Consider the following 24,442-nt stretch of genomic DNA (forward strand, 5'->3'; position numbering starts at 1 on the left):
GTGATGCCCAGCCTCTGCCTAGGGTTGCTTTGATCCCCCACCCCCATTTCCCTTGCTTCCTCCCTCCACGAAATCATCACCCTGAGACGTGAGGACACTTGTCTGAGGACCCACCACCAGCAACCAGTGAAGCTAGGACTGGTTATTGTCTAAATGGAAGGGGCCCAGAAAAAGAATTTGAAGAGAGAAGAGATATACTTTCCCCTCTCCCATATTTATTTGAAAAGTGTCATGTCAAGAATGAAACTGGACCATTCTCTTACACCAGACACAAAGATAAACTCAACATGGTTGAAAAATCTAAATGTGAGACAAGAATCCATCAAAATCCTAGAGGAGAACACAGGCAACACCCTTTTTGAACTTGGCCACAGCAACTTCTTGCAAGATACATCCATGAAGGCAAGGGAAACAAAAGCAAAAATGAACTGTTGGAACTTAAAATAAAAAGCTTCTGCACAGCAAAGGAAACAACAAAACTAAAAGACAGCCTACTTGTCTGTGATGGGATGGGATGGGATGGGATGGGATGGGATGGGATGGGATGGGGTGGATGGGATGGGATGGGATGGGATGGGATGGGATGGGATGGGAGAAGATATTTGCAAATGACATGTCAGATAAAGGGCTAGTATCCAAGATTTATAAAAAACTTACCAAACTCAACACCCAAGAAACAAAAAATCCAATCATGAAATGGGCAGGAGACATGAACAGAAATTTCACCAAAGAAGACATACACGTGGACAACAAGCGCATGAGAAAATGCTCCACATCACTTGCCATCGGGGAAATAAAAATCAAAACCACAATGAGATACCACCTCACACCAGTGAGAATGGGGAAAATTAACAAGGCAGGAAACTATAAATATTGGAGAGGATGTGGAGAAAGGGGAACCCTCCTGCACGTTGGTGGGAATGTGAACTGGTGCAGCCACTCTGGAGAACTGTGTGGAGGTTCCTCAAAGAGGTAAAAATAGACCTGCCCTATGGCCCAGCAATTGCACTGCTGGGGATTTACCTCCAAAGATACTGATGTAGTGAAATGACAGGACACCTGCACCCCGATGTTTCTAGCAGCAATGTCCACAATAGCCACACTGTGGAAGGAGCCTCCGTGTCCATCGACAGATGAATGGATAAAGAAGATGTGGTCTATGTATACAATGGAGTATTCCTCAGCCATCAGAAAGGACAAATACCCACCATTTGCATCAACGTGGGTGGAACTGGAGAGTGTTATGCTGAGTGAACTAAGTCAATCAGAGGACTATCATCATATGGTTTCACTCATACGGGAAATATAAGAAATAGTGAAAGGGATTATAAGGGAAGGGAGGGAAAATGAGTGGGAAAAATTAGAGAGGGTAACAAACCTGAGAGACTCCTAACTCTGGGAAATGAATAAGGAGTAGTGGGAGGGGTGGTGGGTGGGGGTTGGGGTGACTGGGTGACGAGCACTGGGTGTTATGCTATACGTTGGCAAATAGAACTTAAATAAAAACAAATGTAAAAAAAAGAAAAAAGAAAGTGTCGTATCACCACGCCAAAAATGGTGATTCACTCGGCTAGACTACTCCACGTCCACAGGTGGCTCCGTGGGGAAGCTCTGGTGACTTGGGGCGACGGGGGCGTCGCTCTCAAGCGGGCCACACGGTGTCGCTGTTGGACAAGAATTCACCGTGTCTCCCGGTTCAGCAGGTGAGGGGTCTTCTGCTGAATTCCTTTATTTCCTTGAAGGTGTGCATTGTCCCAGTTAAGCAAAAATAGAGCCATGGTGCTTTCCCTTTTTCTTCCAGGTTTTTTTTTTTTTTTTTCTTCCAGGTTTAAGGTAAAATTAAAATAAAAGGACCGAGGTAGAGGGACGCCTGGGTGGCTCAGCGGATGAGTGTTTGCCTTTGGCTCAGAGCGTGAACCCAGGGTCCCAGCTCCCTGCAGGGAGCCTGCTTCTCCCTCTGCCTGTCTCTCTGCCTCTGTGTGTGTGTGTGTGTGTGTGTGTGTGTGTGTGTCTCATGAATAATAAATAAAATCTTTTAAAATATAAATAAATAAAAAATAAATAAATAAATAAAAAAGGACCCAGGTAGATATTTCTAGTGCTCACCAGTTGCTCAGGCTCACCTGCCCTTCCTGGATACAGGAAGACTGCAGCCCCCAGCCTGGTTCTGCAGGTGGGCAAGACCTGTTCTGGCCCAGGCCAGAGGTGACGTGCATCACTTCCTTGCTGACTTTTTTTTTTTTTTTAATTTTTATTTATTTATGATAGTCACAGAGAGAGAAAGAGGGGCAGAGACATAGGCAGAGGGAGAAGCAGGCTCCATGCACCGGGAGCCCGATGTGGGATTCGATCCCGGGTCTCCAGGATCGCGCCCTGGGCCAAAGGCAGGCGCCAAACCGCTGCGCCACCCAGGGATCCCCTGCTGACTCCTTTTTAAGAGCCAGTGCTTGGGGCTCTCTGCTCTGCCCCAGCCAGGTGGACTGAGGATGCTGGGTCCAGGTACAGCAGCAGGAGTCTCCAAAAGTCTATATGCAACTGCTCAATAAGGGAACCACTGGCACACGCCAGGTGTACTTGAATATAAAATTTTTTAAGATTTATTTGAGAGCGAGTGAGCACAGAGGGGGAGAGACAGAGGGAGAGAGTCCCAGGCAGACTCCGAGCTCAGCATGGAGCCTGACACAGGGCTCCAGCCCACAACCCAGAGACCACCACCTAAGCGAAACCAAGGGTGGGATGCTCAACTGATTGCACCCCCCAGCCACCCCTGAGTATAAGCTTAAATAAAGTAAAATAAAATATTCAGCTCCTGGGTGACACCACACTTCAAGTACTCAATGACACCATGCAGCCAGTGGCCAGTGTCGGACAGAAAAAAGTCCATCATCACAAAATTCTGCTGGACAGACCTGCTCTGGACCACTGAACACAAGCACAGAGGACAGCTGCCCTGGAGAGGGCTTTGCATGGGTTGCATTCATTAAGATTTGGGTTTGGTTTTGGGTGTGTGTTTCCACCCAAGTATAATCCAGCCTCGCCTGAACCATCAGATGTCTTGCGTAAAGGACTTCAGAATTTTGTGTCATTTAAATTGTCGATTGGCAGCACAATGTGAAGCCAAATGGAGATCTGAGAGCTGCAGGTGGTGGCACTTGACAGACCCCAACATGAGCTGAGCAGGAAGGCAGGGTTAAGATCAGGCTCAGAAGTCTTCATTGCCCACTGTCCTCTATGATGTCTCTACCTGGCTTAGAATTTGACCACCAAAGAATTATTAAGATTTCTAAGGAAAGCATCATAGGATGCCTGGGTGGCTCAGTCGGTTAAGCACCTGCCTTCAGCTCAGGTTCTGAACCCGGGGTCCTGGGATCAAGCCCCACATCAGGTTCCCTGCTCAGCGAGGAGTCTGCTTCTCCATCTCTTTCTGCTTGCTGCTTCCCCTGGCTCATGCTGTCAAAATAAATAAAATCTTAAAAAAAAAAAAAAAAAAAAAAAAACGAAAAATGAGGGCAGCCCAGGTGGCTCAGCGGTTTAGCACTGCCTTCAGCCCAAGGCATGATCCTGGAGTCCCAGGATCGAGTCCCATATTGGGCTCCCTGTCTTGTGTCTCTGCCTGTCTCTTATGAATAAATATTTTTTTAAAAAGGCCATTATGGGGGGCCCTAATCCAGTCTGACTGGTGTCATTTTAAGAGAATGAAATTTGGACACACAGGCCACCGGGATCCACTTGCAGAGACCACAGGAGGCCGCAGCAAGGACTGCCACCTACAAGCCAAGCAGAGGCCTCGGAAGAAATCAAACCTGCCTCACCTTGGCCTCAGGCTCCCGGTTTCTGTTGTTTGAACCACAAGCTGGAATTTTATTATGGCCACTCTGACGAGCACCCAAGAATGTGGGGCCCCAGGAAGATGTATTAGAACAAATCAGGGAGTCTGGGTCTCATTTAAATTATCATCACTGATGCTCGCCGCCTTATCCCTCATCTGCATGACCCCGGAGCTGCTATAAAGTACTTCATTGTCAGCAAGGTGCCCGGCACAGGGGTGCTCAGTATCTGGTGGCCCATTTCCTGGGCTGGGGGCTGGCGGGGGTGGGGAGGGTGAGGCTGCAGGAGGAGGTTCCAGGGGTAAAAACAGACCCTTGCCCGATAGACACGTTCTGTTAAACTCATCCAATGTTTATTGAACTGTGAACCGTTGCCAATACTGCTGGATCCTACAACTCACTCACGACTCACTCACTCAGATCCCTCTCCTGGCCACCCGAGAAGGAAGCCAGGAGCAGGACCACCCCGAAAGCCTAATGCCAGGGAGTACCAGGGGGCTGGGGGATGCGGGGAGGTGGGGAAAGGCGGGGAGGGGAAGGAGCAAGGCAGGTGGGGTGCAGAGCTACACTCCCGGAGGCGTGCATGCGCGCACACACACAAACACACACACACACAGAGGCAAAGACCAGGGGCATCAGTCTCTGCCCCTACGTGGCAGTCGCAGGGACATCAGGGAAAGACCAGGCGTCCACGAGACATTTCAGTTCTTCCCATCATGAAGCGTCTGCCACGAGGGGCTGGGCCAAGGTCACTGGGCTGTGGGGAGAAGTGGGGAGAACTCAGAGCTCAGCCTGCAGGGCAACGAGGCTGGGTGGGGATCCCATGATAAAAAGAAGACAGACAGATGATGGGCAAAATGCAGTCCTGAGGGAAACTGAGGCACAGAGACACCAGGATGCCTGAGAGGGAGAAGCTGTAACCCCATGGTGACACTTGCTCTCCGGACAAGCCGTCAACTGAAATGGGTTTCTGTGATGCCCGTGTCAGCGCACGCCAGCTGCGAGCCCCACAAGGACCTCTTCACGGTCACCAACCCCCACCCCCACCCCCGTGCAGGCCCCCAGCTCCTCTAAGCCAAGGGAATGTCCTGCTGGGTGAGGATCCTGGTTCACCACAGGCCCTGGGTGCTGAGCCTGTGCTGTTTAGGGTGAGGCCTTGGGCTGGGCGGTAGCAGCCCCTGACTTTGGAAGGACCCAAGGCCAAGGTGAACAGCGGACAGCGAGCTTCCCAGTGGTGATACCCTGTGCATGTTGTGGTGACAATTAAGTGTCCCGGCCGTGCCCCACTGCCTCCTCCCTTCACTGACTCGCACGGCTGTCCTGTGGCTGTGATAACCCATAACCACGCGTATTAACAGCTTTGCTGAATTCCGAGAGTCCTTCCGGCGAATCTCTGAACGGGACGGTGGTCTCGGGGACCCCAGAAAATGAGCTCCCAAAGCATGCAAACAAGAGCCATTTGCCCCTTCTCTCCTTTGTCTTACATAAATCCCATTTTTGCTTATGTGCGATGAAAGCATCCGTGGACGGACCTCTCTGGAAGCCAAGGCAACCAGGTGCTGATTTAAGGAACCGCCTTTGAGCTGCTGAGAGCTCCGAAGCCACAGCTGGTGTGTTTATGCAAAGGGGCGTGCTCTATTTTGGGCTTTAAGAATCGGAATCGCCGCCCCCATCCTCACAGCCACAGAGCATAACTGATTCAGCTCAAACTGCTTTAGAATTACATAATTCTCGACTTTCTCTTTTGTTAACTTGGGGAGACTCCCTTCATTTCAGACCACCACGGGGTGGGGGGAGGCAAGACACTACTTTTGTGCGTATCGCATTAATTCAATCGGCACATTCAAATTCATATTGGTGACCTTGCTCTGCTTTAGTCAAAGACTCTAAAGACCTTGGGTTTCCAGCATTTGAAAACCATTTTCTGGAGCTAAGTCTCCTGGGGACAGGAGCCTGGGTCCACAGTATACTGGGATGGAACAGTGGGGGACAGACGGGAGACTCTGGCACCCGAGTATAGAGACCAGGAGAGGCCTTCCAGGCTCTTAAGTGTCAGGAGCCAGAACCTGGTTCTGGTGTGGGCTAGCAACTGGTGCCCCGTTCTGGAACAGGTTGGGTTTGGGCTCATCTGGAACCCACTGGCTTGGAACTCACTGCTCCTTCCTCTCCCCACCTTTCCCCAGGAGGTACTGAGCAGCAGTTCCAAATCCAGAGAAAAATATGGAAATGGCTCCTTGTTCTAGAATATCACTGGGTTGGAAACCAGTCTCAGGTTCCGTGCACATGAGGGCCTAGCTGGCAATCCCCGTGCGTCAGAGCGGGGTCCCCCCTCACCTCTGCCTTCAGGGCACATTAGCCCTGAGCCAAAGCGGTTTTGATGGCGGCCACCAGCCTCAGAAACTTGCTCTCCGTGTCCACGTAGCCATCACCTCTCTGCGGGTGGGAAGACGATGGAAGGGCTGAGCCAAGACAGAGGTCCCAACTCCCAGCCAGCCTGAGGACAAGGCAAGATGGACAGACAGACTGGACAGACAGACCTACCTTCTTGGAGTGAACCAACTTCCCCGCTACCGTCACTTCAAAGAAGCCGGTGGCCTGGGGAGTCCCCTCGCCACACTGCAGGGGGGAGAGAGACATTGGAGGGGCTGAGCGGCTCGCTTGGGGACACCCACACCTCCCCAGGAAATGGAGATTAGGGAGTGAAGGGTAGGGCCAACCCAGGCCACCCTGCTGCCACCCAGGGTTGAGGAACACACAAGGAGACTCATCTTTGGTTTTCTTCCCCCGCCCCAAGACTCACGATGTCCAGGCATCCGGGGAACTCATCCTCTAACTTCTTCTTGAGCTGAAGGTACTGAGAAGGAGGTTGTAGGGGTCACAAGGACGTTAATAGGGGCTGTGCCCAGGCGCCCTCCTCCCTCATCTTCCAGGGACACCTCTGGGGGGACCACTCTGCTTACCTTGGACTTGTAGCCTCAAGCGCCACTGGTGGGAGGGAGTCCAAGAGAATAGGTCGCAGGGAGGAAGAGAAGAGGCAGGCAAGGGGGTGGGGGCCATAGTCAGGGCACAAAGGAAAAGGGAAGGGGGCCCAGGAAGACCAAAGGGGAACCGAGATGACAAAACCAAAGCAAGAACAGAGAAGAAGAAAGAGAATGTTGGGGGGGGGGGTACACAGGAGGTGGACACCCACATATAGGAAAACCGACAGGGAGCAGGGGAGCCGAGAGGGGTTGGGGTGCACAGCAAGGGGGTGACAGGAGAGACCAAAAGTTTGAGATGCAGGAGGGAAGGAAACAGAACCAGGTTAGGATGAGAACCTCAGGAACAGCATCTCCCCCCTCCCCCCACACACACACCCCAAGGAAGATCTCGGGGATAACCTTGACTCCTGGATCCCCAAGATCCTCCCACTCCTGAGGACGGGATCCAAACCCTTCCCCAACCCCCACGGCAGGCTATTTCAGGACTGGAGTCTGCAGCACAGGCCTTGTGGGAGCCTCAAAATGTCACTCCACCCTCTGCTTTGCCGCGAGTGCGCGGGGACATTTCTCAGGCAGAGACAGATCTGAGCCTTTCAAAGTCAGCGGCTGCCCCAGGGAATCTGACTCAAGCTTCAGACCCGGCCCCACCCTCACCTATAACGAAAATGGAGCTAAAATCCTCCTCCTACATATGCTGAGCGTGCATTTCCTTTTTTTTTTTTTTTTTTTTTTTAATCAAGAGTTTCCTAAGCGCCCACAAGCAGGCCTGCCTATGCAAGTCCCCACAGTGCTAGGTGCCAGCAGGGGGACAGAGCAGTCAACGCGAAAAAAAATCCCCTGTCCACCCGGGGCTTCTGCACGCCAGCGGGGAGGCTGGGTCAAGCACGCTTTAGTAGCACGACCCGCGGCCCTCCGTCTGCGGTCCCTGAGGTCAGCCCCTCCCCCTCCGCAGATGGGGAAACCTAGACCCGACACTAAGGACCGGCGCTAACGAGGGGCAACTGACTGTACTGCATTTCTTGCAAACCCAGGCTGGAACATTCTCGAACCTTCTCGAGAGAGTCGCCGTCCCGCCCTATGATTGTCCGTGGTGCTGGGGGAGGGGAAGCCCAAACGTGGGCAGAGGCTCCTCTCCCAGCACAAAGCTGCCCCCCTGCCCCCCACTCTGCAAACGAGCCCCCGGAGTCGGAGTCTCAAGAGGCAACACACGTGTCTCGGTTCCACCTTCGAGAACGCGAGCTGTCCTGGTGCCGGCCCGGGCAGGTGGGCCAACGCCCTTCCTCCTCGCGCCCCGCCACCGCCCGCAGGGGACCCCGCTCTCCGGGAGGGGTCCCCGAGGGTCCAGCCGCCAGTGCCCAGCACCGCGGGGCCGGCATGGGGCCCCCGGCCGCCGCGCTTACCAGTAGACGACTCGGACGGCGAGGGCCATGGCTGGGGCCGCAGCGCGGGCGGGAGCGGACGGCGAGCTCCGCAGCCGCGGCCGCCGCCCCAGGGGGTGACCCCGCGTTCCACGGCGCGAACCAACGCGCGGGGGGGGGCGCAGAGGGCGGCGGCGGCGCGCGCCCACGGGGGCGGCCCCGGGACCCTGCGGCGCCACCCGGGCCCCCACGCGGGCCCCTCCCCTCCCGCCCGGGGGCTGGACGTCCCGATGGGAGCCCCCGGGGGAGCCTCTCTGCGCGCCCCCTCCCGGCCCCCCCTCCGGGCCCGAATGGTGTGGCCCCGCAGGGCGGAGAGAACGCGCGGGAGCGGAGGGCGGTGGTTTTCCGGCGGGGGCGGGGGGCGCGGACCCCTTTCCCACCCGAGAGCGTGAGAGGGCCGAGGCCTCGGCACTGAGGGTGCGCAAGGCGACCCCACCCGCCGCCCGGGAGCCCAGGGTTCCAGCAAACTGCAGGCAGCGGCTGCCTTACTCAGGCCTGGCAGCTGGAGCCCTGGGGGGGCTCCGTGCTCTCCGGCCTTCCCCAAGGCGGGGCTTCCGGACAGTGCTGGAGGGGCGCTCGGTGGCGGAGCGGCTGCCTCTGGCTCACGTCCTGACCCCGGGGTCCTGGGATCGAGTCCCGCATCGCGCTCCCCGCAGGGAGCCTGCTTCTCCCTCTGCCTGGGTCTCTGCCTCTCTCTGGGTCTCTCATGAATAAATAAAATCTTTAAAAAAAAAAAGTGCTGGAAGCTGGCAGCTCGTTAAGGGATTAGGGCATGGGCTCTTCTCTGAGCCTCAGTTTCTCTGTCTGGAAGATGGGCATAGGCATTCATTTAACAAATATGGACTGCGGACCTACCTGCAGTCAGGGACAAAAAAGGTAGATGAAACCCCTGCCCTGATGGGACTGACTGAGCCTGGGGGCTGGAGGCGATAAGGGAGTTGATGTGCGCCTTAAATTGGCAAGAGCCGAGTCCCCGGGGCTGGAGATGGCTCAGTAAAAACCAACTCTGCCCAAGATCTTCCTGCCACAGCTTCTGTCTCCGCCTCCTGGTCTCTGTCCTCACCTGCTATAACCCCGTCTCAGGGCAGATGGCAGACGAGGTTCAAGTTGGTCGTGTGACTTTCTGATCCCCGTGGTCTTGCAAGGATATAATGAGCCTGGGACATAGAGGACTCCACACAGGGCTGGGTGCAATCAATGTCCCATGAAGAGACGTCTTCCAGAGCAAAGCCCCAAATCTCCAAAACGATGTGCCCCTTGTCTGGTCCCATCCTTCCCTTGTCTCAGTGCCGTAGCCACACAGAACCACTGCAGTCCCATCTCCGTCCTCACCCACTTTCCTGCCTCTGGGCCTTGGCACGTGCTGTTTCTACCCTCTGCTGCTGCCTCACTCCTGCTCGTCCTCCAGGATTGAGCTCCAACATATTGTCACCAGCTAGACCCCAAGACCTGCTGTTTACTGCTGGTACCCCTCGACCTTTGTCCCACATTTTTTTTCTTAAGCCCTTCTTCCTCTTCTTAGCTTGTCTCTCCATTCAAGCAAATGGAAAGCAAAACCACCATTGCAACTGCCCCGACAAGGCCTCCTGGGCAGGCCCAGACCACCCAGACCAGTTTGAACTTAACCCCTGACTCGCACCTGCGCAGATGGGCCATGGGTGATCTCTAGAATGACAACTACCTTTATCTCATTGTAATACTAAAATCTCCACCCAAGGGTGAGCACAAGCCTCATTTACATAACATGCAATGTGTGCACAGGCACGTTGCCTTAAGGCGCATGCATGACCTTATGCCGGCCTCTTCATATGATGACAAGGCTTCCCTATCCAAATATTCATCCTAACCCTAAATTAAAGAAACCCATCCACCCATGCTCGGGGAGCCACTTTTGGAAGCTATTCCCCGCGATCTCCTTATTTGCTGCAAGTAAACTTTTCCTTGTGCTGACGGCTCAACCTGGTGCCGTTCCTGACTCAGCAAGGAGCAAACCCACGCTGGCTCGGTTACAATATTATAAGAAAAATGTTGTGCTTCCATAGAACACTATGGCTTTTGCATAGTACAGCTATATTTGTTTGTCATCACAAAGTGCCATAAACTGTGGCTTAAACCACAGAGATGCATTAGCTCCCAGTTCTAGAGGTCAGATGTTGGGAAATCTAGGGCGCCTGGCCAGCTCAGTTGGCGGAGCATGCAACTCTTGATCTCAGGGTCATGAGTTTGAGCCCAGTGCTGGATGTAGAGTTGACTTAAAAATAAAATCTTTAAAAAAAAAAAAAAAAAGAAGAAGTTGGGGGCACCTGGGTGGCTCAGTGGTTGAGCATCTGCCTTTGGCTCAGCTCATGATCTCAGGGTCTAGGGATCAAGTCCTGCATCAGTCTTCCTGCAGGGAGCCTGCTTCTCCCTCTGCCTATGTCTCTGCCTCTCTCTCTCTCTCTCTCTGTGTTTCTCATGAATAAATAAAATCTTAAAAAAAAAAAAAAGTTAAGATCCAAGTGTCAGTAAAGGTGGTTTCCTCTGAGGGCTGGGAGAAAGAATCCACTCCATGCTTTTCTCCTTAGCTTCTGTGTCTTGTTGGCTATCTTGAAGCTCCTTGTAAAAGCATCACCTGGATCTCACATAGCTGCGTGTGTGTGTGTGTGTGTGTCCAAATTTCGTCATTTTATAAGGACGTAAGTCATGTTCAATTAGGGGCACACCCTTCTCCATTATGACCTCATCTTAGCCACTTAGATCTGCAATGAGCCTATTTCCAATGAAGATCACATTCTGAGATCTCTGGGAGTTAGGACCTCAAGATATATGAATTTGGGGCAGGACATCATTCAACCCATGATAAATCATTCAGAACTCTGGGATCTCCTTTATAATCCTATAAATTGCAGAGAAATGAGAGCAATGTGCAATAATTCTCGGCAGATGCGCACATAAATTCTGTCTATAGGGGGACAACTCTCTCTCTCTCCCCTACTTTGAGCTGCAATAACAAAATACCACGGACTGGGTGGCTTATGGACAACAAACGTGTGGCGGGGGGAGGACACAAATATTCAGGCCACAGCACCTCCCCAGATGTCCTGCCTCCTTGTGAACCTTTGCTTCAGTATTCCCAATCTGTAAAAATGTCTGTTCTTTGATCCTCCTCTGAACAGGTGAAGTCTAGTCCCTAACATATGTTCACTTTTAGATCTGTATGAGTCCTGATGTTCCCTTTTCCTCCCCAAAACTATCTTGTAACAATATCGTCCTCAAGAAAGATCTCCTGAGCCCCTCAGGCTGGGTCAGGTTCCCCTCAGAGCTCCCCCATCTCAGCCGCCACCACTCTGGTTGTCCCAGGTCTGGTGACCCCACTGGCTTTCCCAGCACGCCCAGCAAGTGGCCGGGCACAGCACAGAGGCTCTGAGAGTGTTTTGTTGGCCGGGCTTTGGGTTGAGACTTTGCCAGGAGCTTCAGAGAAAAGGAACAGCACCCCCCTCTTCTGCCGTGAGAACAAAGGGGTCTCTGTTGTCCAGTAGGGGGAGGCTGGAAGAATTAGTAATGATTTTGGGGCTGGGACTCTCTTTTTCTCTCTCTCCCTCTCTCATACACACACACACACACAGACCAGTGGTAACACACAAGGACTCACCCCCACCTGGCTATACGATTGCACAGCCAGGCAAAGCACAACCCAACCAGAAACACAATAACACAACAGCCTACACCTCTAGTCGGCCACACAAGGACACCAAAGCACACCAGGACCCCGTATACAGCAGCAACAGCCCAGCCAGTGTCACAACACATCTCCAAACATCCAGGACACAAGGAGAGCCACCTCCCCCTGGCCACGTGGTGGGACACACAGCTGCACTCCAGACACGCAATAGAGAGACACAACGCAGATCCAGCCAGGGGAGCAACGCTCACCCCAAGATCCAGCTCACTGGGCCACACGATCACGGACAAAGCACCTGTTGCAGGACGTGGCCACAGATGCTGACACACACACATATGATCATTGGTGCCCATTGGAATGGCCCTTCCCACCCCCAGCAACACACAACTCCACCTGTCCCCAGAACATAAACAATGTCCCCATATGTATTATGGGAAGGCGGAGTGAGTGCTGGGAAGGAAAATAAAGCCAGGAAGTGTGGTTGGCTGGGCTGGGGCAGAGAATTTTGTAAACAGATCAAGGAAGGCAGCTATGGGATTCATAAGAGCAGCCAGCCCTTACAGAGGCAGGAGCTGTGAGGATCCCATTTTACATATGGGCAGACTGAGGGCGCTCCCCCGAGGTCACACAGGCACAGAGCATGGTTGTGTCCCCAGCTGACGGGCTGCAGAGCCTACACTCTGAGCCTCCTTCCTGTGGGCAAGATGAGAAAGGTGGGGGCAGGCTGGGCAGGGCAGGGGGTGTCATTGTCAGGGGTGAAAGAGGCCCAGACCTTTGAGGGACACCCAGGACCCCCAGCCTCAGCCTTATGTCGGCCCCAGGGAAGATGCGGCTCGCCGTCTCCGCCATTCTTGGGACCTGCATGAGCGGAGGCTAACTTTTTACTTGGGTTGTTGATCTTCTAGGTTATTAGCTTGTGGGAGTTCTTTACATAGTGTAGCTATGAGTCCTTTGCTGGAGATACGTTTTGCAAACACCTTCCCCGTCTGCGGCGTGCCTTCCTCATTTTGCAGCAGCGTCTTTTGCAGAGCAAATGATTTTAATTTTGAGAAAGCCCTATTTGTTTTTTTTTTTTTGATGACACGTTGTCCTTTTTTTAGTGTCATATATAAGGTGTCTATGTCAAACCCAAAGCCTCTAAGATCATTTCCTCCTGAGTTTTCTTCTGGAAGTTTTTGTAGTGTTCGCTATTTTATTTTATTTTATTTATTTATTTATTTATTTATTTATTTATTTATTTTGGTGTTCGCTCTTTTAGATCTTGTGCTTTCTTGTCCTTACCCGGCTTCTTATCTTGTTCAAATCCATCTCTGCCACCAGGCCTCTGAGTGGCGTCGGGAGAGGAGAGAAACCTTACAAAGCTAACCTTCCAAGGGCCCCCGCTCTCACGAGCTTGGCCCTTGCCTTGCATCTGGGAAATTGGCTGATAAACACTTCCCTCCACTGATAAAAAACTTCCCTAAGGGGATCCCTGGGTGGCGCAGCGGTTTGGCGCCCGCCTTTGGCCCAGGGCGCGATTCTGGAGACCCGGGATCGAATCCCACATCGGGCTCCCAGTGCATGGAGCCTGCTTCTCCCTCTGCCTATGTCTCTGCCTCTCTCTCTCTCTCTCTGTGACTATCATAAATAAACAAAAATTGGAAAAAAAAAAAAAACTTCCCTAAATGATAAGGGGGTTCACTGCCTCGGCCCTTTGTACAAAATAGTATGGTTCATGCTGATACCTGCTGTCTTCAGGAAGTCTGGAATTGGGGTACAGGCTAGACAGATGGTGCCTACAGACCAGCCCTCCCCCTAGATCCTTGGGTCCTGGGTCTCAAATGGGCTCCCCGGGGCAGAAGCATTGCCCCACGTTGCCAAATGTTCACTGCCGGGGAATTGTGCTCGCAGGAGGGAGCCAGCACGTGGATCCCTCCAGACCCTCCTGTGTCTTTTCCTCTTGTGGTCCACCATGTGTCCTTGCTATGTCACTATAATGAAGCAACTATAGGGGCGCCTGGGTGACTCAGTGGTTGGGCGTCTGCCTTTGGCTCAGATTATGATCCCGGGGTCCTGGGATTGAGTCCTCCATTGGGCTCCCTGCGTGGAGCCTGCTTCTTCCTCTGCCTGTGTCTCTGCCTCTCTCCCTCTGTGTCTCTCATGAATAAATAAATAAAATCTTAGAGGAGAGAAGAAAGAAAGAAGAAAGAAAAAGAAAGAAAGAAAGAAAGAAAGAAAGAAAGAAAGAAAAAGAAGAAGAAGAAGGAAGGAAGGAAGAAAAGAAAAAAAAAGAAAAGAAAGAAAAGAAAAGAAAGAAAAGAAAAGAAAAGAAAAGAAAAGAAAAGAAAAGAAAAGAAAAGAAAAGAAAAGAAAAGACAAGACAAGACAAGACAAGACAAGACAAGACAGCTCTAGGCCAGGCATAAACCCTGGCTTTCTCCTTTTCCTTGCACGTCAGCCACTTATGGAGGATTTCGTTTCAAAACCTGCCCCAGGGATCCCTGGGTGGCGCAGCGGTTTAGCGCCTGCCTTTGGCCCAGGGCGCGATCCTGGAGACCCGGGATCGAATCCCACGTCGGGCTCCCGGTGCATGGAGCCTGCTTCTCCCTCTGCCAGTGTCTCTGCCTCTCTCTCTCTCTGTGACTATCATAAATAAATTAAAAAAAAAAAAAAACCCACCCCAGACGCACCCACCCCTCCCCACCTCCACGTGGAGCCCAGGGGTTCTCCTGCCCCATCCTCATCCCAGTCCCCTGCAGCCTGTCCCCCTTAAGGCCACCAGGGGGCACCAGGCCCACGTCTGGCAGCTCCCACCCCTCTTCTGCTCAGAATGTCAGTGGCTCCAGCATTTCCCCATCTCAGCAGATCTCACCCGGGATCTCTGGAGCCACATGTTCCGAACCCCTCCCCCATCTCTCACCTCTTCCTCACAGAGATTTTGGCTTGTTCTTTTTTGTTTTGTTTTGTTTTTAAACTGAGGGATAACTCACATACCAAAATGCATCATTTTAGAGTGTACAGTTCAGTGGCTTTTAGCACCTTCACAGAACTTCTTTCTAGTTTTTATTTATTTTTTATTTTTTTAAGATTTTATTTATTCATGAGAGACACAGAGAGAAAGAGAGAGAGAGAGAGAGAGAGGCAGAGACACAGGCAGAGGGAGAAGCAGGCTCCTCGCAGGGAGCCCAATGTGGGACTCGATCCCAAGACTCCAGGATCAGCCCCTGGGCCGAAGGCAGGCACCAAACTGCTGAGCCACCCAGGGATCCCCTCTTCCTAGTTTTTAAAATGATCCTTAAATCTAGGGGCGTCTGGGTGGCTCAGTCAGTTGAGCATCTAACTCGGTTTCGGCTCAGGTCATGATCTCAGGGCCGTGAGATCGAGCCCCCGTCAGGCTCTGCGCTCATTCCAGAGTCTGCTTGGATTCTCTCTCTCCCTCTCTCTCTCTGCCCCTCCCCTGCTTGTGCTCGCTCTCTCTCTCATAAATGAATAAATCTTTTTAAAAATGAAAAAACAAAAAATAAAATGACCCCAAGTCATTGTTCCTTATAGGAAATGATGGTGATGAGGGATGGGAGGTGTGTGTGTGTCTGTTTTAATTGTGGTAAAATACACAAAATCTAAAATTTACCATGAGAGGCGTTTTGTATGGTCACAATGTTGTGCAAGCAGCACCTCTAGTTCCAAGACATTCACATCAGCCCAAAGGGAAGCCTGGACCCACTAAGTGATCATGTCTTGCCCCCCACCAGCCCCTGGCCACCACCAGTGTGCTTCTGTCTCTATGGATCTGCGTGTTTTGCACATTTGGAGTAAACAGATCCTATAGTATGTGACCTTTCGTGTCTGACTTAGTGTAATGTTTCCGAGGTTCATCTCTGAGAGATTTTGCATGTACTGTTCCCTCCACCTGAACACTTTTCCTCCTGATAGCCACAGAGCTTGCTCCCCACCTCCTTCACATCTTTGCTCAAATGTCACTTCTTCCCTGACACTATTTAAAATTGTAAGCCATGGGATGCCTGGGTGGCTCAGCGGTTGTGTCTGCCTTTGGCTCAGGGTGTGACCCTGGGATTCAGGATCGAGTCCTGCATCAGGATCTCCCCACGAGGAGCCTGCTTCTCCCTCCGTATGTGCCTCTCCCTCTCTCTATGTGTCTCTCATGAATAAATAAATAAATCTTTTAAAAAAATTGTAAGCCCTCACCAGCCTTCTGTATTCCCTCTTCCCCCTGGCACTTATACCCTGAGCGGTCTGCATATCTTCTGGGGTTTTTTTTTTAGATTTATTTATTTATTTGAGAGGGGGAGGGGAGGGGCAGAGGGGGAGGGAGAGAGAGAATCTCAGGCAGATTCCATGCTGAGTGCAGAGCCCAATGACTCAGGACTTGACCTCATGACCCTGAGATCATGACTTGAGCTGAAGTCAAGCTTGTTTAACTTGTTTAACATGTTTAACTTGAGGACTTGACCTCATGACCCTGAGATCATGACTTGAGCTGAAGTCAAGCTTGTTTAACTTGTTTAACATGTTTAACCAACTGAGCAACCCAGGTGCCCCATCTTACGATTTTTTGAGCCATCAGCTGCCTCCCCTGCTAGAATGTGTGCTCCATGGTTTTCTGCTGTGTCCTCCTCCCTGGTCTGTGCCCACCATGTAAAGCGGTGAATGGTGTACAGCGGGCACTCAGTAAATACTTGCCAGATAAAAGCATCTTTAAGAAAGCCTTTTTATGGGGTCCCTGGGTGGCTCAGCGGTTTAGCCCCTGCCTTTGGCCCAGGGCGTGATCCTGGAGTCCCAGGATTGAGTCCCGCATCAGGCTCCTTGCATGGGGCCTGCTTCTCCCTCTGCCTGTGTCTCTTCCTCTCTCTCTCTTTCTCTCTCTCTCTCATGAATAAATAAAATCTTTTTTTTTTTTTAAAAAAAAGTCTTTTTAGGGGCGCCTGGATGGCGCATTCGGTTAAGCATCCAGCTCTTGGTTCCAGCTCAGGTCAGGATCTCAGAATCCTGGGATCAAGCCCCCCATCGGGCTTTGTGTTCAGCATGGAGTCGGCTTGAGATTCTCTCCCTCTGTCCCTCCGAGCATTCGTGCTCTCTCGCTCTCTCAAATAAATAAATCTTTTTTTCAAAAAGCCTTTTTAGTAAGCTTATTGTTGGGTTGCTACTGTCAACAGCTACAATTGTGAACATCGCCAATTTTCCCAAAACTCATCATTTATATCATTTATATCACAGACATTCAAAACAATCTCATTGTATAAAAACTACAAGCAAGACAGGAAAGCGAACTAAGGCATTTGTTAGCACCAGGAGGGTCCTTATCTTCCTCTCTCTGCGATAATTCTTATCTCTTTCAAGGCAAGTACCAGGCACTCAGAATTCAGGCAAATTGTGGGGTGTGTGTGTGTGCATGGGGTGGGGGTGAGGGTTGTTCACTTCCTTGCAGACTTTGGCTGATAAGAAGCAGATCTGCATCCTTAAAGGGGAAAGGCATATTTCAGAGTTTAAAGGTTTTGAAGTAGGGTTTAGGGGCACCTGGGTGGCTCAGTAGGTTAAGCATTTGCCTTCGGCTCAGGTTATGATCTCAGGGTCCCGGGATGGAGACCCGCTTTGGGCTCCCTATTCCAAAGGGGATTCTGTTTCTCTCCCTCTCCCCCAGCCCTTCCCACTTGTGCTCTCTGCTCTCTCTCAAATAAATAAATAAAATCTTAAAAATAAATATAAATAAATAAAATAGGGCTTATAGGCTATTTTTCCATTGGGGACGGGTTTGTCCAGAGCCTCTTGGAGGTCCTGTCAGGCCTCTGCCTGCGGGGCCACCAACATAACACGGGTGCAGGCTCTAGGAGCCAGGAATCTGGTGTGACCTATTCTGGTGAGTATGGTACTCGAAGGAGTTAGGGCAAGTATTTAGGTATGGGCCACACCAAGGACTATGTGTGTATCTGTCCCTGGGGGGCCTACGAGCAGCCAGTAGTGCCAGTGACGTTGAGATTTACTCAAACGTCACCTCCTTAGTGAGGCCTTCCCTGATAATCCTTTTTTAACATAGTGAAATGCATCTTTTCTAAATTTACTTTTTTTCACACAGTAAAGTATGCAAATCTTTTTTTTTCACTTTTTTTTTTTTAATAAAGTAAACTCTATACCCAACATGGGGCTTGAACTCACAACCCCAAGATCAAGAGTCAGACTCTCTACCAACTAAGCCAGCCGGGCACCCCAAGTGTGCAAATCTAAGTGTATATAGCTTGGTGAATTTTTCTTTCTTTTTATATATATTTTTAAAGATTTTTATTTATTTGAGAGAGAGAAAGGAAGGGAGAGAAAGAAACAGATTCCCCACTGAGCAGAGAGCCTGTCTCGGGGCTCGATCCCAGGACTCTGGGATCATGACCTGAGCCAAAGTCAGACACTTAACCAAGTGACCCGCCCAGGTGCCCCTTGCTGAATTTTTCATACCCGTAACACTATTGAATAAGCTCCCGGATCAAGATAAAGATCATTTCTATTTTCCAAGAAGTTCCATTATGTGTGTTCCCTGTAAGCTGCTCCACAAGCGTCACCACCACCCTGATCCATGTCACCGCACATCGGTCTGGCCTGTTCCGGAGCTTCACGTAAATGGAATCGGGGACACCTGGGTGGTTCCGTGGTTGAGCTTCTGCCTTTGGCTCAGATCGTGGTCCCAGGGTCCTGGGATCGAGTATCACATCAGGATCCCTGCAGGGAGCCTGCTTCTCCCTCTGCCTGTGTCTCTGCCTCTCTCTGTGTCTCTCATGAATAAATAAATAAAATCTTTTTAAAAAGGTAACTGGAATCAGACAGTATGCACTCCTTATATCTGGACGCATGGATAACTGGATGCACGGATGACGCGCCAATGGTTGCATAAGTGGATGGGGTGGTTGGATTAATGGGTGGATAGATAGACCCATCATGGATGAAGGGAGAGACCTGACACCCCCACGCCCACTCCTAGGGGCTCTGGGTCAGGTCTCAGCCTGGCAATGGGGGAAGGCACAGGACGGGGGAAGCGGGTGGATAGTCAGGCGTGAGGCTTGACACTGCCCACAGCAAAGTGACAAGGACCTGCAGAGCAACTGTCTTGGAGCCTTCTGGCCTTACCTAACCCAGCGTGGCCTACACACACCTCTCAGGGGCAGGGAGCCCAGTCCGTCCTCTCCTCCCGCTGGCGTTCACCCTTTAACCCCTCCTGCCGCCCCCTCCAGGTCTGGGACCCCTGCTCATCTCCACCCCCCTTTCCACCAGGGCAAGGGTCCAGGCCCAGGTGGGGGCTTGTAGTCAGTGCCGACGTATGAACTGAGTCTCACCCACTGACCTGGACCTTCCAGCCCCAGCCGTACCTGCTGACCTGCAGAAGCCCCTCCGGGTGGACCTACAGAGACTTCTCGAATATGCTCACGTCCATTCAGAAGGCAGCAGCTTCCTCCTCCCCGGGTGCAGCTTTTACCCTGCTTGCTGCAGTGTGGCCCCTGGCGGGGTTCCTGAGTGGGGGTGACGGGGGTGTTAGGGGTGCACGGGAACCTCCTCCGACGGCTGGTCCCGGGCGCGGGCTCTGCGCGCCCCCTGGCGGCCGCTCTCTCCCTCCGGCCGCAGCTCCACTCGCTTCCCCTTGAACTTGGGGGGCGCTGGTCCCGTCCCAGTCGCTCAGAGACAGGAGGATGTCACCGTTCACGCAGGAGCACGGTGTCGCCACGAGACCAGGGGTGTCCCCTGACCCCCACCCTGCCCTGGATCGCCGGGGCAGTTCTCAGCAATCCGCCCGGGATGCCCGGCCAGCCCTCCTCCCTCCTGGGGGTACTTCCAGCCTTGCGGGGGGTGGGGGGGGATCCGAAGCCCTGGCGGCTTGGGCTGAGTCCCCTCTGCTCGCACCCCCCTTCCTCTGCTCTTTCCCTTCTCCCCTCCTTTCGTCTACACTCAGCTCCTAGAACCCACTGCCACTGCCTCTAATGCCACCCGCAGCCACAAGCTGAACGCCCCCCGCGCTCCAACCCGGGTCCAGCCCTTTCGGCCCCTGCGCTGTTTACAAGCCTGATGGGAAGCTCAGGCTTCACGGGGCCAAAGTCGGATTTTCTCTGCCCGCCCCCCCACCCCAAGCCCAGTCTCCATCCAGGTGTCCCCCCCGCCCCACTCCTCCACTGGTCTTTTATCTCCCCTCTCCTGTAGTCTCTGTCTCCCTCTCCATCCCCCCACCAGCCAGGGAGGTGTTAGGGCTTTACTTTCTGGAATCCGTCTTCCTCAAACCATCCGCCTCCCATCTCAGCACAGGGCACCTCCATCCACCCAAAAGGTCTCCCCCTGGCCTCACCCCAACACGCAGCCTCTTACACAGTCGCATTCCACCTTCAAAAGCTATCAAGCTTCTGGCGACTTCCACCTCCATCGATTCCACACTGGCCCAGCAGCAGCAATATCTCCTGCCTGGACTACTGCAGTTGCTTAGTCATTGGGTTCCCCACTTCATCTCTGGCCCCCTACAATCTGTTCCTCACCCATGGTCAGAGGGACTCTTTCCTCACTTGGCCCCGATGGCCCTGCACTATCTGGGCCCAGGGTGCATCATGGGCTCCACCTTCCACACTCCCTCCTCAATCCACTTGGTTCCAGGCAGCCAGGTCTCCCTTGCCCTTCCTGAAGTTCCCAACCCCAGGGCCTTTGCACTAGCTGTTCTGGCCACTTGGTACGTTTTCCTTGTGATATCCACATGGCTGCCCCCCATCCTGTTTTATTTCAGTCTCTGCTCAAATGTCAGCTACCAGGAGAGGACTCAGTATTTTGGCGTAGTACCTAGGTGGCTGAATGGGGCTGGGGACAAATGGAATGGTTGTTTCAAAGGGACAGTGGACAGGACTTGGGTTGGAATCTCAAATCTGGGCAAGTCATTTCCTTTTTCTATGCTTCAGATTCCTCAGCAGTAAAAAAAAAAAAAGGGTGTGTGTGGGGGGGGTCACAATATCCAGACACAAGGACTTGGGACAGAAATAGCTTTGTATAGGGGCACCTGGGTGGCTCAGTGGTTGAGCTCAGGTCATGATCCCAGGTTTCTGGGATCGAGTCCCACATCAGGTTCCCTGCAGGGAGCCTGCTTCTCCCTCTGCCTATGTCTCTACCTCTCTCTGTGTGTCTCTCATGAATAAATAAATTAAAAAAAGAAAGAGCTTTGTACAGATGAAACAAGTATTAATTTTTTAAAATGGCATTATTGCCATTAAAGGAAAGAGAGGAATCCATGATGATGCCAGGTTCTGGCCTGGGGGACTCCTGTGAGTCTCCTTCCAAGTTTGGATCACAGGACTTTCCATCATTAGTCAGCATCCCCTGCACAGCACCCCCCAGCCCAGCCCCCAGGAACATATTAGAAAAGGAAGAGGGCACCGACGGGTAGAGGCAGCCTTAGCTGTCTGTCTGTCCGTCTGTGTTCCTGCCTCATTCACGGAAGCCTGGGCTCTCCAAGGGAATGGAGAAAATCCTGGCTGGACCCACTCTCAGCAAGTCTGTGTGGCCTCAGGTAACCGGCTTGAGCTCTCTGGGCCACCATCTCCTTTGCTGGCAGATGAACACAACAAAAATGTCAACTTCTCAGCGTTTACTCTCACACAGACCTTAGGAAGCTCTTGGTATTTTAAAAACGATTTCCCAAGTCCGGGAGCAGTGCATGACCGTGGGGCAGGGGTCAGAGCCCGGATAGAAGCCACGCCAGGTTTGAAACAGGAAGGGGTTTCGTAGGGGGATGGGGGGGGGGTTGCTGACAACACCCGGGGAGGCGGAGCGGCGGCCTTGGGAAGTGACCCCAGGACCGCAGCTTGGAACCCCCGAGGTCGCTGCCAGGACCGCGGGGTGCAAGAGCGCCCAGCCCTGGCCCTGACCTGGGGTCCCTTGTGCCACCCAGGGCTCTGGAGGGAGCCCACCTGCTGGAACCCGCCCAGTGTAAGGAACACGCAAGGAGATGGAGGCGGTGGAGACACACGACGGGAGGAGGACGACAGGAATCCGCTGGATTCACCTTCGGGGGCACACGGGGCACAGCTCTGCACACCTTCCTCTGCGCATGCGCTTCCAGACATTTACAAACTGGTCAAGGTCCTGCGGTGCCCTTGGCCGTGTAACAGCTCCCTGGGAGCGGCCTGAGGGTTTCCCAGGATCACTGAGCGCTCCGCCGAAGACTGACTCTACAAACGGCGGTGAACCGCCCCAAGTGTAGACATCCCGCCCGTGAAAACCCGGGGCCTCCTGTTGGCTATGTGGACTGGTTGTTTTTAATTTTCCAAATAGCGCGACAGTGGACGACTTCGATGCACCGAGGAATCTCTGTCCACTTTTTAAAGATTTTATTATTCATTCATGAGACTGAGAGAGAGGCAGAGACACAGGGGGAGAAGCAGGCTCCCCGCGGGGACCCCGATGCGGAACTCGATCCCAGGACGCCGGGATCACACCCGGACCTGAAGGCACTCAACCACTGAGCCACCCAGGCACCCTGAATTCCCATTTTTGAAAAGGTTTTCCCTGTTCTAGAAGGTTCAGAGAAGCTGGAAATAGTAAGAATCCCTTGAAATCCCCCACACGCACCCAAGACTCGGGGCACCGCTGGTTGATGAGCACTTGGACGGCGGCGGATCCTGTTTGCTTCTTTCCACAAAGCATCTGAGCATAAACACATCCCGGTTATTACTGCGCGTCTGTCCCCTCGGTGAGTGGCCGGGCCTGCTCGGGGCCATGACCGGTTTCCTTCCATTCTGCACGGCGCTCTGGGGGACCGGCCTCTGCATTATGCCTCTCCCCAAACTTCCGGCCCTTTCCTCAGGGCGCGTTCCCAAGAGGGCAATTAGTGGGTCAAAAGGTAAGAGTGTTTGTGAGGAGTCCTTGGCACAGACTGCAAGTTTCCACTTTTTAAAAACTTTTTTTTGTTGTTTTCTTCCTAACATTGTTATAATAGCAAACACTCACGCAGTGCTTACTCCATGCTAGGAACTTTCACCGGCAGATTCACTCAATCCTTGTCCTGAGGCACAACGAGGTATTGCCATATCCATTTTGCAGATGGGGACTCTGAGGCACAGAGAGGCTGAGTAACCCTCACAAGGTCACACAGCTAGTATGTTGAGTCTTGGCTTTGAAACCAGGATGGCTGGCTCCCACATCCAAGCTCTCAACGAGTCTACACAGCAGTGAAATGATGTGTCCTCCCCAACAGCCAGGTGCCCAGGTGTGGCATCCTGACCAACAGATGGTGGCTCTCCCATTGTGTGTGTAGTAGAGCCAGAGGCAGATCCAGATTTTGTGGAGCCTGAAGTTTTCACAATCTGGGGGACTCGCTTCAGGGAAAATAATGTTGCAGATTCAAAAGGAAGTGCAGGGCCATAGAACCAGCGTAAGTGGCCTTGACACCGGACCTCTGTCCCCCTTCCCTCAAAATCATGCATTTTCAAACAGGAAAGCTGAGAGTTTTCTATGTGCCCTGCCGCCTAGATTCTCGCCCTCACATGTCACTGCAGTGGTTTTAGGAGACCCGGGCCTCTGTCCACTTAACCCGCCCTATTGTTCTATGCATCTCAGAGGAAGTTAGACACCAGCCCAGCCCCTCCACTTGCAAATCCGAGTTCAGCACTTTTTTCCTCTTTTGATGCAAAATTCAGATGTGAAAGGTAATTTACAGTGCAGAGAACCGCCCAGATGTGCCTTTGCCACAGACCCATGTTCAGCACGTATGGGAACATTTCCCCAGGCGATGAACCCCCGCGAGCCTCCGGAGGGGCACCTGCTTCAATAGCTGTAACCAGCCACCCCAGGTGCCCACGTATTTGATCCATGTGCTGATGGCCAGCTCCCGGCATTAAGAGTGTCCTCCCCTCTGGCAGGTTCCTTCAGACTTACTCCCCCCAGAATGGATTTCTGGGTCAGATGCTGAGGCTTAAGGCTCTTTTTGCAGAGTGGCTCTCGTTTTCACCTCAACTGACCCTCCCCTGGGCCCTCCTCACACATCCACACAAAGAGCTATTTTCTCCTCTCTACAGCATTCCTTTTTTACTTTTATGGTGGAGGGTAGGGCGGCAACAGCAGAACAGTTCCTTAAAGCCCCTTAAAGTCCCAATGTTTTCCAGGATGTGGGAGGAAGTGGGGAGGGGGGTCCTGACATTAATCTCTCCTTTCATCCACTTTTTTTTATAAACTGCTTGCTCTATTTTTATAAACACCATGTCCGGAGAAATCTTTCCAAAGGGTACAATAAAAAAGACTAACAGAACACTACGAACACTGCCTTCTTCTAACAAATAATACCTTACACCCAGTAAAAAGGTCACAGTCTAGGAGAAATGTTTGTTAACGTGCAGGACAGACTTCAAGATCCGTAACAAATAAAGAGCTGCTATAAGTATATAAGAAAATAACAGTCTAGGAGGAAAATGGTCAGAAGGTTTGAACCAGCAAAGAAGTGCCAGTGATTATCTGAACACATATACTCAACCTCATTAGTAATCAGTGGAGTAAAATGAAAACTGTAAGATCATACAATAGGAAAGCAATGAGCAAACAAGTGGGATCCTATGTTGC

General features: G+C 52.2%; 1 protein-coding gene across 3 annotated transcripts; it reads right to left on the minus strand.

The window, feature by feature from the left end:
- Window positions 1-4,158: 4,158 nt before the first annotated feature.
- On the minus strand, window positions 4,159-8,343 carry SELENOW (selenoprotein W). Of its 3 annotated transcripts, none has more exons than XR_003127007.3 (6): window positions 8,209-8,343; window positions 6,788-6,812; window positions 6,628-6,681; window positions 6,369-6,443; window positions 6,162-6,286; window positions 4,159-4,584 (listed from the first exon to the last, which is right to left on the minus strand). XR_003127007.3 is itself a non-coding variant. In XM_049109026.1 (6 exons), exons 1-5 carry the CDS (start codon window positions 8,235-8,237, stop codon window positions 6,180-6,182), a joined length of 264 nt encoding a protein of 87 aa, XP_048964983.1. In that variant the 5' UTR covers window positions 8,238-8,342; the 3' UTR covers window positions 4,159-4,579; window positions 6,162-6,179. The 3 variants fall into 3 exon arrangements, 2 of the variants coding, with proteins under 2 accessions (XP_048964983.1, XP_025280270.1); XM_049109026.1 differs by having other exon boundaries at window positions 4,159-4,579; window positions 6,162-6,260; window positions 8,209-8,342; XM_025424485.3 differs by having other exon boundaries at window positions 6,162-6,260; window positions 8,209-8,340.
- Window positions 8,344-24,442: the final 16,099 nt, after the last annotated feature.

The sequence above is a fragment of the Canis lupus genome, chromosome 1, assembly GCF_003254725.2.
Source record: "Canis lupus dingo isolate Sandy chromosome 1, ASM325472v2, whole genome shotgun sequence".
Taxonomy (NCBI): Eukaryota; Metazoa; Chordata; class Mammalia; order Carnivora; family Canidae; genus Canis; species Canis lupus.